Source organism: Corvus cornix, chromosome 9 (genome assembly GCF_000738735.6).
Source record: "Corvus cornix cornix isolate S_Up_H32 chromosome 9, ASM73873v5, whole genome shotgun sequence".
NCBI classification, from domain to species: domain Eukaryota; kingdom Metazoa; phylum Chordata; class Aves; order Passeriformes; family Corvidae; genus Corvus; species Corvus cornix.
This window is the reverse complement of record NC_046339.1, coordinates 129,969-142,405: the sequence shown is the minus strand read 5'-3', so window position 1 is coordinate 142,405 and position 12,437 is coordinate 129,969. Positions and strand designations below refer to the sequence as shown.

Sequence of the window (12,437 nt, the reverse complement as noted above, 5' to 3'; positions counted from 1 at the left end):
ACAGATATGGCAAATATTGAGAAGCGTTGAGAAATCCAGCCTGGCAAACTGGTTTGTGAAAATTTGTTTCAGAATTTTTTTAAAGAAGCATATTAGTTGACTTGAACCCCTCAAATGTCTCCAATCCCTCTTATTTTCTCCTTGATTCCTTTGGGAAGTAGTTTTTTTCTTTTAAAGTTTTAGAAGTTCTTTCTAAAAGGTATTTTTGCCTTTGAGCTCTCTATTGTCTTTCCTGTCTTTTTCACAGCAGTGTGCCAAATACGGCTAAATTGAACTTCTGCAAAAAGATTAATAAACAGCATTTGTGCTCATGTATAGATTGGAAGCTTTGAGGAGTTACAAGCTACCTAACTGACCTGAATAGAAATTGTAACCCAAAACTGTATTTTGCCTGAGAATACCCTCTTTTTAAATGGAAGCTGTTTTACAAAAATAAATATGAATGTGAGAGTTGTATTTCACTTATTTTATTCCATGATGAGGGATTTCAGGAAGGCTGCAAACAGAGTCAGGGCTTCATGACATTGGTGGGAGGAGGAGCCCTTCATTCTCATCTTCTTAGCCCGAGCCAGTGCATCTGATGGCTGTTTTGTGGAGCGGCTGCAGAAGGGATCCTCTCAAGGTGAGGAGGGTTGTCTGCAATATTCCTATTCTTTAGACAGTTCCATTTCCCTGGAAGAATAAAAACATGGAGGTAATTTCCTGGCTCCTATTGCTGTGACTTTCGAAGGATTTTATTATTTCCTAATGGTAACAGTGTAGGGTTTTGGCAGCTATGTTAGAAAACACGATCATGGACCTGAAGGAAGGCTAGTTTAGTTTTTCTGACTGTCAGCTAGAGGTGTGTATGTAATTCATAAGTACGTGAAATAACAAAGGAGAGTCATCGGTTGCTCACCCCACAACATCCGCAGCATTTGCAGTCCCCACAGAGGGTTCCAAACAGGCCATTGACCGCCTGAATGCCACAGAGCACTCCCTGGATCCCGCTCATGATCAGCAGTAAGGAGAAGAGTGACAGGTGCCATGGGACAATATTTGCAGGTGAATCACACGTATTCCACAATGTGTAGTCAGCAAGGTAGTTCCTACAGGAGAACAAAATAGTTAGGAAGAAGACTACATTAACTCACAAAAGAGGGTCTCTCACCCCTGAGAAGTTGTCACTGCTGTGCCATGGCCGACGTTTTGTTTGCTTTGGTAAGAATTTCCATTGTCACACTGGTGCTACTTATCTAGAATATGACTTCAGTTTCTAGCTGAATTGAAGCAAGTGACTTGAAAAAAACAAGACATCAGAAGGGAACAATTGGAGACAAGTATATGTTTGATACAACTGAACCATTTCTAGTGCTTTGGGAAGAAAAGATCTTAGCCAAATGTGTGCCAAATGGGTTTTATCTGTTGCTGTGTTTTTTCAGGGGCATTTTTGCTGCTTTTACTTGATGATGGCAATTTTTGGGGGTGGGGGTGGGTGGGGGACTGTGGTCAGGGCATGCAATCCAGTACCTCAAAGTACTATTGGGAACAAGGAAGTAAATTGTAATAAAATCAAAACAACTGAATTATCAAAACAAATCATGAAATTATACAAGTCACCTCTTTCCCACTGAGCTGAAAAGAACAGCTTTTGCTGTTCTAGATGCCTCATCTAAAGGTATTTTCCGTAATTTTTACGTTCGCATTTTGATTTGATTGTAAACTGCTTAACCACTGGCTATATTTCCTCTGCTTATTCTTAGTGCTGACTTGTTTGTGTTCTTGTCAAGTGATTTCTGGACTGCAACCAAAACTATGTTTGAAACAGAGCATATTTCCAGAGACTCTCAGAATGAGACTAAGGGAGTTGGTTTCCAGCCCTCACTGGCCCATGAACAAATAATCCTCTACCTGTATACTTCTTGTTTTCTTTTTTTTTTTTTCTTTTCAACCTGAAGTATAATTTTTTGGTGTATTATGCAAGAAATGCTGCCAGGTCACTCTTGACTGAGGCAGACTGCATTAAAAGTTCTGAGGTGATGGGGAGTTTACTGCAGCCCTTGCCGTTCTGTTCTGACCACACCTGCTCTCCTCAGTAGTACATTGTGCCCTGTTGTTTGTTGAACTTGTTTTGACTTCAGCCTGAGCAGTGGGATTACTGGGGTTAGGTGATAAATATACATGACATTGAATATGTTTGCATTGCAGAGCATGAGGAACAAGCAGCTTCCAAATGCCATAGCCAAAATAAAATTATACATAGATTATATTATTATAATATATATTATATTATTATTCCTAATTATTTGAATACCATCAAATTTCAATGTAATCATAGAATCACAGAATGGTTTGGATTAGAAGGGACCTGAGAGATCATCTCATTCCAATCCCCCTGCATGGTCAGAGACCCCTTCCACTATCCCAGGTTGCTCCAAGCCCTGTCCAACCTGGCCTCGAATGCTTCCAGGGATGGGGCATCCACAACTTCTCTGGGCAGCCTGTGCCAGTGCCTCACCACCCTCACAGGGAAGAATTTATTCCTAATATTTGATCTAAACCTGCTCTTAGTTTGAAGCCATTATCTTGTCCTGTCACTACATGCTCTTATAAAAAGTCCCGCTCCATCTTTCTTGTAGGCTCCCATCAGTTACTGGAAAGCCACAATCAGGTCACACTGAGGCTTCCCTTCTCCAGGCTGAACAATCCCAATTCTCACAGCCTTTCCTCAGAAGAGGCGCTCCATCCGTCTGATCATCTTGGTGGCCTCCTCCATCTGTGTCTTTAACAAAGATATTAAATAACGCCAGTCCCAGTAGGGATCCCTGAGGGACACCTCTTGTCCCTGATGTCCATAAGGATCCTGAGCCACTGACCACCACCCTCTGGATGCAACCATCCAACCACATTTTTTCCATCTAACAGTTCACCCATCAAATCCCTCTCTCTCCAATTTAGAGAGCAGGATGTTGTGGGGGATTGTGTCCAAATAAATGACTTCTGTAGTCCCTCTGTTATCCACTGATGGAGCCACCCCATCATAGAAGGCCACTGGGTTGTCAGGTAGGGCTTGCCCTTGGTGAAGCCATGCTGGTTGTCCCAAATCACTTCCCTGTCCTCCATGTGCATCAGCAGACCTTCTAGGAGGAACTGTTCCATGATCTTCCCAGGCACAGAGGTGAGGCTGACAGGTTGATGGTTCCCAGGGTCCTTCTTCCTACCTTTTTTAAAGATGGATGTATTGTTTCCTTTTTTCCAGCCACCTGGGGCTCCACCTGACTGCCAGGACTTTTCAGATATGGAGAGTGGCTTGGCAATTACATCAGCCAATTCCTTCAGGACTCTGAGATGTGTCTCAGTGTGTCATTGCTATTCATCTAAGTGGAATTTATCCCCCTATGTTGCTTATCATACCAAGAATAACCTAGGAGGAGTCTGTGCATTTCTCTGTATTGGCCCCGTTGAAACTCAGTAGTTTTGATAGTACTTGTTATTCTTTACATCTGTGCTCTTGAACCTTATGAAGTGTTGCTGTGCACTGCAGGCACTTCTAAGAGCTTCTGTAATTTAGACAAACAGTATAATTCCCGTTTTTATACAATGGGTTTGGAATTTGAATCATATCACAAACTTAAAACACGTATATCTTTTTCTCCTGATTGCCTTGTCTTACCCATCCTGGAAAGGGTACTTCCACTCGTTTCCAGTCTTGCATTTAGGGCCTTTGTTTAGGGCTACTGCTGACAAAATAAAGCAGTATCCGGCTCCCAGAAGTCCAACGGCAGCAAATATTATAGAAGAAAACATCTGATGAAGAGAAAAAGAATGTTATTTTGGTTCTCATTCAAACAATTAGATGCACCCTTAATGTCAGTGTACGTCCCCTAAATTCAGCTGTTAATAGTCAAATAGTCAACACCTGAACAGCTAAAGCATATTAGTTTTCATTGCATAGTAGATGTGTAATGCATACCTCTATGGTATTTTAAAGCTTTACCATCAGCCCCGTGTGCCTGAGGAGGAGAGGGCAGACGCTGGCAGCAGATGGCGCTGCTCCCCCGGGGCCTCCTGTACCAGGGCTCCTGTTCCCCTGCAGCCAGATGTTTTTCTCAGGAGACTGCAAGCAAGACTGAAGTCTTGGACCACTCAAGGCATTTTTTAAAAAAATCTACAGTATCCTTTACAAGTTAGCTTTGGTATCTTGGTTATATTTGGACCAAATAATTATAGTTTTCCTTCCCAAGTCTCCCTTTAGGTTTCATATTATACTTTATCTCCTCACAGGTATTTACCAGTGTAAGCTCTAGTAGTGCAATTTAAATGGATGGGAAAGTATGTCTTTATTTTTCTGGCTTTCTATTACAGATTTTTCATATATATTAATATATAAGTAAATCATGCAAGAACTAATGCCCTGCTTGAATTCTGAAACACTTGTAGCCTTTAACAGTTCATAGGTAGAGGTAGTGTCCTTTATTGGATTAAAGGGATACAGGTGGAGCTAAAAAACGCCATACTTTCAGGTTAGAACCATTTAGGTTGGAAACAACCTCTAATATCATCGAGTTCAATGTGAGTTTTTTGTTCAAACCTCATCACAAGACTCTTGCCTTGAGTGCTGGCATGCATTTTAATGTTGATATATCCGATAGGGCTAGCTTAAAAATTATGCTTTTGTAGTAGACATCATAATAATGGATTTCAGCTAACATACAATACCACATTTGGTTCTCAGCCATGCTGATGGTGATAAGGCCAGTAGGACTCTCATAGTACAGTGTACTTGGTACACTTGACTGTATTAATATTCCCAGTCATCTGCACTCTAACACCCTTGCCAGCAAAGAGGTTGCTTTGCAGGCAGCACCACACACATGCAGGTTGGCTCACACTCAGCCAATGCTCACAGTGGTCACTGTGTGGGACTGTGCCCCTGGTCACCACATGACTGAGCGGCAGCAAAACCACAGTGCTTGGCTACTCATGGAGTGGTCTGTGCTCTGCAAAGTTTAACTAGTTTCTCCTCACTGCTTGCAGAAAATGGATCATATAGTGTTATAAAGAGAAACAGGTGGCTCCATTTCCTCTTTTTCCAAGTTCCACCTGTTTTGTTGGCATTGCATGAACACAGCATCAAAGACAGAATTTAGGGAAGGCTCTTTGGTCAACCTTATAGTCATGAATCTTTTCCTATTTGTTTTTCTCTTTTTTTTTTTTCTCTTGAAAATCTGTTCCTTTATTAAACAAGTGTAACGATCTACTTGATCCAAAGAAATTATTTCAAAAGGACATATTTTCCTATGAGAAATATACTTATTTTCTGATTTAATTTTAAAACTAAAATGTTTGGGATGTTTACTAGTGTCTGAAAGTATCATTTGGAAACTTTTCTAGTGTGGGAGGGAGCTATAAATTCAATGTAGAGCCTGGTCCACACTGCTTTAGGTAGGAGGTTGGATTAGGTGACTTCCCGAGGTCTACTCCTTCCTGAAATTTCCTGTGAATCTAATGAGATAGAGCTCATTTTGAAGGTCTGCAGTGAGTTGGGAATGTAGTGTCTGACTGCCAGGGTAATTTTAAAAGCTGCCAACAAAAACTGTCTAAAGGGAGAACTGTTGTACTCTGCAAAACAAAGTGTAGATCTTTCAGCAGTAAGTTTTGATTGTGATAGTAACTATAAGTATCTTGTGCTAGCAAAAACCACTGAGGCCATACCATTGTGGTACCTGTGGTAGAACATCAGAGGCATAATACAATTTTTACAGCCTGCTGTTTCCACTTCCCAGCACTCAAACAAATGTCAGAGCTGTGTCCCACACTCGGGACAGCATCTGTCTAGACTCACAATGACTGTGAGAGGAAGATACATATATCAGTAACAATTTAACTTTTGCTTTTTTTGCCGTGTTTCCTTTCTCTTACCGCAAACCTCTTTCCACAGCTCCGATTACCACAGCATCCACAGCAATCATTATTCTGAAGGCCCAAAAATACCAAGGCAGGGAAGATCATCTACAAATAATAGAAATACAGTTTGAATTTGGATAAATTTAAGTTACATATTCTTTAAATATAATAATTCTATGGGGTTTTTTTTTCTTATCATTAGGTTAAGTTACTTATTGCTAAACCTTTGGATGACTTATAAGTTATTTGTTCATCAAAGAGGAATTTGCAGTCCTGAGAAAATTCAACAATGCAAGTCATGGCTGGGGGTGGGAGGAAGGTAGGAATGTCTGAATTTAGATACTTACCAATACACCTGATCCCAAGATCCCTCCAAAGTACCAAACCTCATCTGTAATGTGTGCATTGTCTTCAGCCACTTTTCCTCCAGGGAAAAACAACAAAATGTTAGCAAGGGTGCAGAGCACGGCCAGAGGGATGAGAGTACTTCCCAGGCACTTGGCACAGCCTCCCGTGCACATGCTTCTTTAAAGGAATTGCAAACACAATTGAAGACAAAATAAAATCTCTCAGATGTTCTCAGAACTACTTTATAAAAAGAAGCTTCTTGGTGTACTTTGCAAAATCCCGTTTCTGTTGTGCCGTTAGAGGAGCTGAGCCTGTAGAATGCTCCCGTCAGTGTTCCTGCAGTCAATCCAAAATACACTGTGCTGGTTTTTTATATGGCCTTGCAGCTGTGATGTCAATTTTCTGAACGTCCATAAATGAAATTACATTCAGGGCAGCCTCTCATTTTACTATGACAACCCGCAAACTCTGTTAATATTTTACTAAGGTAGCTGAGACACTTCATAATCTGGGCTCAGGTCATAGGTAGATATCTGTCTTAGTTCTGGATCATCATTTTTACAGCACACGATCTTTCTTCATACTAGAAAACACTTCTTTTGCAAGGACTGACATAAAAATGCATAATGAGTCAGCTGATATTAATAACATATCTATAGTCCAAGTTTTTACATGTCATGAGACAGTTCTGTAATTGAAATAGTAGAGAGGCTAGCTGATAAAAGGTGAGCCATTATAGACCAATAAAGATACACATCCCCAAACCCAAGAAAGTTCTTGGGTTGCAGCAGGATGAGAAACATTTATTGATGTTAGGCAGTTGGACTGCGCCTCAGGGCATGTGTTTCTTCTCCTTCTTTGGGATTAAAAGGTTGATTTTATATTTATTTTGTGATTTCATGCTCTACATGATCAAGACTGTTTGCAGGAAAGAGTGAATTATAAATCTTCTAATATCTAATAGCCCTCTTCACCAAAAATTAAGTTATGTGATAAAGATGAATCAAAACCTGACAGTATTTTCCATAGATTGTATTTTGAAATTATGGCATATGCCACGTTTTAGGATAACTCACACATTTTTTTCCTTTCATAGGAGAATATTTCATATCACATAAGCTTATTCAATAAAGGATGGCAAGACATGATTGTCACTACTGCCAATCATATGCATTCTATAATATATTAGGAAGACCAGAGAATGGTTTCTCTGTGAGGACCAGTCCTAGAAATTCCACTGTCTGCAGTACTGAGCAGACTCATGATTTCTGAGGAAATTACACCAGTTTACTTTGTAAAAGGTTTTATTCAGGTATTTATTAAGACAAATTTTTGAGTGGCTTTTCAAGCTGGCATATAATGCAACACAAATTAAGTCAACAGGCTCTTGGTATGAAGCGCAGATCTAGCAGAACAGCCTGGACAGTGACAGTGGTTGTTCCTGGTGGACTGGAAGATCCCCATTAATCTCAGTGCATTCCATGCTGTTGGCACAGGAGCCTGCAGCTGATGATTTACCAAACAGTTTCTGGAAGTTGTGCTGGTTTTGATTTTCATGTGTCATCATGATACCCCTCTTAGTGTTTTTGCCTGAGGTAGCCAAGGCTGTGAACAGCACATGCTGTTTGGTATAGTTTGGAAAGCATGGCCCTTTGCATCCCACACTGCTCAGCCAGAGCAGCTGTCTCTGCCAGGCGCTGGGAGCTGCCCATGTGCTGCCAGCCATGTGCTGTGTGGCATTGTTGTGTCTGACCTGGGTGCAGGACCTGCCTGTCCTCTGCACAGAGTAGACAATGCCCAAGGTGTTGCCACTGGTTTGTTGGTTGGTCCCTGAAGGAGAGAGGAGCCTCTAGTCCCATCTGTGTAACAGCAACCTGCATATTGCCCCTGAGGATAGCATTTTGAAAGGCACGTGCTCATAAATTCAACTTTTCATTTCAAGGAGGACAGCTATTATGCAACCAAAGAGCAGGCAGAGAAAAAAAGTCCTGAGAGCACAGCCTACGTGTGGTATTCAGTAGGATGTCAGTTGGGCCAGTGTAAGCAGTTTTCATGGCTTTCAACAGCCCGCTATTGATTCTATGGCAAAGATTCAGAACCTGAAAACTCCCCATACGTCACTTGATACATTAAATAGGCTTTCACGACATTCCCATTTGGTAGAGAGCATCTGTAAGTTGGCTCCCACTTACAGTGGCTCAGTAACAGGCACAGGGAAAATGTTTGCTGTAGCTGGAATATAAGTCTTAGTTGGCTTTCTTCCCCTTCTCTATCTGACAAGAACGTGACTCTTTTGCAGTTGTGAATCCTGGCTTCCAGTAAAGGGGAAAAGTTTTAAGTTGTATTGCGTCCAGCACCCTGCCATCCTGATTCACAGCAAGTGGCTCAAAGGCAGATGCTTCCACCAGGTTCTTGCCAGGTGTTCACAGCACTCCTGTACTTTCCCTTCCTCCACTCACTAACATTGCCAGTGGCACTGAAGTCTAGCCAGACCCCTCTGTTCAACTATACTCACTTATGTTTGGAGTTTTTAATCTATTGCCACCTTTTATGTGAGGATTTAGCTACACTTTATTTTCAGCAGGGAAGTGGCATCCAACCTGAGCTGGAAAGTGCCACTCAGATTGAGTCAAGTATTTTCCCCAGGGAAAAAACTGAGTAGCTGCACACTTGGCTCCTCTGAAAGAGGCTCTTCCCTTCCATTCCAGCCCATGTTTTCCAGCTCTGGCCATCTATCTGGGAGGAGTGACCCATTGTCAAACATTAGCCACAATTCTTGTCCTGGAATAAATGCTTCCCCTTGGAGACTCTGAGGGCTGGTAACTGGGGTGGAGCCAATCTTTGAATGTTGTGTCATCCTGTCCTCTTGAACAGCATTTTTCTAGCAACTGTGGTATCATAATGGAAGGCACTCCTTTCTGGTGTGCTTTGGGAAGGTGTTTCCTTCACTCCTCATCTCCTGAGTCATACAAAGTCCATGCTGTGCAGAGAAAGATGAAATGACGTATTTTCCTGTGGAAAATTACAGGAATATCAGGCCACTCAGTTGTGGTAGTTTCAGGAGGATGTAAGCAGCGATGATACCTTACAAATTTTGTATTTTGATGTATCTAGTAATTTGGAATTGCAGATAGGTCTGTCTTGATCATTTTTTTGTGTCAATTACTGAACTCATTAGGCAGTTATGACCTGAGGTCATGAGTTATTGCTCTTGTGATTTTTGTCGCTGCTTCCATGTTCTAAATGTAGTTTGGACGTCTGGAGCTTGATAAGCTTGTGACAAGTACTTACCCCTCCTTAAACTGAGCCAGGAGGGAGGGGGAAGGTACAAATTTATAGGTAGGATGGGATTTACAGTAGCCTAGTTGGAAACAGGTCTGTTCAAGCCTCTGCTGTTGCTAGTAAACTTGTGTGTATGCATTTGTATATATATATATGTAATAATTTATAAAATATATATGGTGACACATTGATGTCAAGCAAGAAATACAGAAGGATGTTCCTGCATAAAATCACTCTTAACACACATAACACAATCTGGTAGTTGCTTTGTGTTATGCAGTTCCACTGAGGGCTGGAGAGAGGCTGGTAAACTCTGCACCAAGTTCCTTTCTTTGAAGAGAGTGCTAAGGAGAATGAGCTGAAAAATGTCTCCCTTCATGTGACCCAAATCTTCATTGCAGTGAAGGATCACATTAGTACAAGCTGTCCTCTGGAGAACTCCAAAAAGCCCTCCGGCTCTGACAGCTGTGTAGTAAAGGGGTACATCCAGTGGGATGTACTGAAGGGACAGACCCTGCTCCTCCTGCCGGAAATTCAGCCGCTCCTTCCCTGTGAAATGCACGGATATGCAGTGCATGTCAGTGAGAAGCTGAAAGAGTGGGGCTCTGTATGTACAAAAGTAAAAGCCATAATTGCACCCATATACACAGCTTTGGCGTGGGAGAAATTCATTCCCTTCCCTATTCCCAGACTCCTCTGTCAGACCTGGGAACTGGCTGTGTGTGAGGCACCTGAGAGCAGAGAGGGGAAGATGCCTAAGGAAAAGCTAGGTGTCGTGGGCTTCCTCACGACAGGTTTTCCTCTCCCAGCCCCAGCTGCTGGACTCTCCCAAGCTCTGAGGACAGACTGTTGATGTATGCAGCATTTCCCTCATATCTTTCTGACCTTTGTCAAAGCTCAGGTAAGAGCTTATGGCAAATGTAGCTTGGACTGGGTGGTGTCCTCAGTGACACATGGACATTACATCACCATGAATACAAAACAGCCAAGTATGCTGATGACGAGTGTTTAGGAGAAGTGGGCTGGAAGGCACATTAGAACTACTGTATTCAACTGTACTGTACTGTAACTCAGCTTTATACTTCTTTGCTCTTTTATTGTTCTGTAGTCATGTTCTGTTTTACATGTCTCTGTTTTATGTGTCTCCGCTGCCCATTCTCCAACTTTCCCACAAATGCCCTTTTCGACATGGAACGTCTTCTTGTAAGGGTTTTAATAATTCCATTCCTTCATTCTCAAGGCATACTGTAAACATGAGTCCAAAAGTAACTGTCAACCAGTAGCAAATAGGCGTGTGGGCTCTAAGCAATCTCTAATGCTTCTCTAATTTATATTGCTTTTAAGTAAGCAAAAATTACATAACTCTGTGTATGTAATACCTCTTTTTTCTACTATTACATTTTCTGAGTCTTGCAGTATTTATTTTTGTTCATTTGCACAAAAGGTGTGTTGCTATGTATTAATCAAATTGGGTTTTTTTGTAACCCACAATATCTGTAGGAGAAAGCAAAGGAATTCCAGTATTGCTGTGGACCATCTAAGCACCACTGAATTACTTTTCATAATGAGGACAAAACTTCCACCTATTTTCAAAAATGAGAGAACAAAGGAATTGTTTCCTTTAGGGTTACCTGTTATTTATTTCTCTGTGAGAGTGTGTGCTCTTTATTGTTTTGTTATGAGTTTTTGCCAAGTCACACAAATTATTATTTGCAGCGGTTATGCAGCATTTGCAGTTACATATTCTTCCTGTCACTATGCATGCTGAAGTGCACAACTGTCCAGTGGGTACAATCATCCTCTTGCTGATATAATTTAGTTTTTCTTCTTCCTCTTGACTTTACAAAAGCAGGCAAACAAGCAGGAAACACCTGGGAAACCATGCCGGCTGCTTCAAGTTTTAGAAACAGATGGATCTACCTCCTGTTTTTACCAGATGCATTTATTCTTCCCTGCTTTACAGGGAAGTGTCACTGTGTGCTTGGTTTTCTGTAACTTCTTTCTCAAAGTGACCATTTGCCACTGACTTACATGTCTCCAGAGGCCAGTAGTGTTCAGTCTGATTTGGTGTGTTTCTGAAGAGTTCAGCAATATAGAGTGTGTCTCCGTGTGTGTTGTACTCAAAAAAAACCATTGCTTTACATGCTTTGGTCTGCTTATAGTTTCATTTTCTAGCAGTCAGTGTACCTGATGTTTCACAAGAAAATTTCAGTTGTAAGTAGCATTTGTACAAGGACTCTAAATCTTTGAAAATATGAGAAATTAAAATTACTGTTGCTTGAGTGAAGTCTTGACTACAACTTGAAGAACATGATGTTCAGTGAAGGCAGATTTTAATCCTTGTATTGTTGGTTTTGACCGGTTTTTTACATCTGTATTTTGAGATTATCCTATCTCTCTGTCTTTCGCAACAACAAACATCTTTAAGTTTTCACATCACGTGCCTTCTTTGCTTCTATAAGCACTGAGATTCTTACAGTGTGTGACAGGGCAATTCGGCTGGTTTTTTCTCTCCCACTCTCCTTTCAAGGGGTCTTACAGACTGCCCAGGGTTTTACCAGCCTCTCTGGTGCAAATACCTGATAGAATGCCAGGAGTGCTGCTGTGGCTGCTGTGGCTGTGGTTGCTGCTCTCCCTATCTCCAAACTGTCAATGCTGGTGCAGGTGGAAATTGCTTCTGTCTTTACTGGGGTGCAAACATAAAGTGAATGTATAGCCTTAAGGGAATGTAGGTGCCAGAGATAAAGCCTGTGCATTCTTACCTCTTGCTAGATACCAGTGTAATTGAGATGAAAAATCCTTCTGTGAATTCATTAACTCGCCTTACCTAGGAACCTTATGTAGCCCCGAATGTAAAACAGGAATAATGCTGCAAACTTATATATGGAGTTGCTTTGCTTTCAGCCTGGAAGAGAATACTT

General features: G+C 41.4%; 1 protein-coding gene across 1 annotated transcript; it reads right to left on the bottom strand.

Moving 5' to 3' along the window:
• Positions 1 to 451: 451 nt before the first annotated feature.
• TM4SF4 (transmembrane 4 L six family member 4) lies at positions 452 to 6,647 on the bottom strand. The gene is made up of 5 exons (XM_010397476.3): positions 6,234 to 6,647; positions 5,902 to 5,991; positions 3,653 to 3,786; positions 899 to 1,088; positions 452 to 672 (listed from the first exon to the last, which is right to left on the bottom strand). The coding sequence occupies exons 1-5, from the start codon at positions 6,405 to 6,407 to the stop codon at positions 655 to 657; spliced, it is 606 nt and encodes a 201-aa protein (XP_010395778.1). The 5' UTR covers positions 6,408 to 6,647; the 3' UTR covers positions 452 to 654.
• Positions 6,648 to 12,437: the final 5,790 nt, after the last annotated feature.

Excerpts from the sequence above, each read along its gene's own strand:
- TM4SF4 (XM_010397476.3), bottom strand. The coding sequence starts at position 6,407 with ATGTGCACGGGAGGCTGTGCCAAGTGCCTGGGAAGTACTCTCATCCCT. Across the intron at positions 3,787-5,901 it reads GCTGTGGAAAGAGGTTTGCG|ATGTTTTCTTCTATAATATT; the intron begins GTAAGAGAAAGG and ends TCTCTTCATCAG. Across the intron at positions 1,089-3,652 it reads AAGTACCCTTTCCAGGATGG|GAACTACCTTGCTGACTACA; the intron begins GTAAGACAAGGC and ends GTTCTCCTGTAG.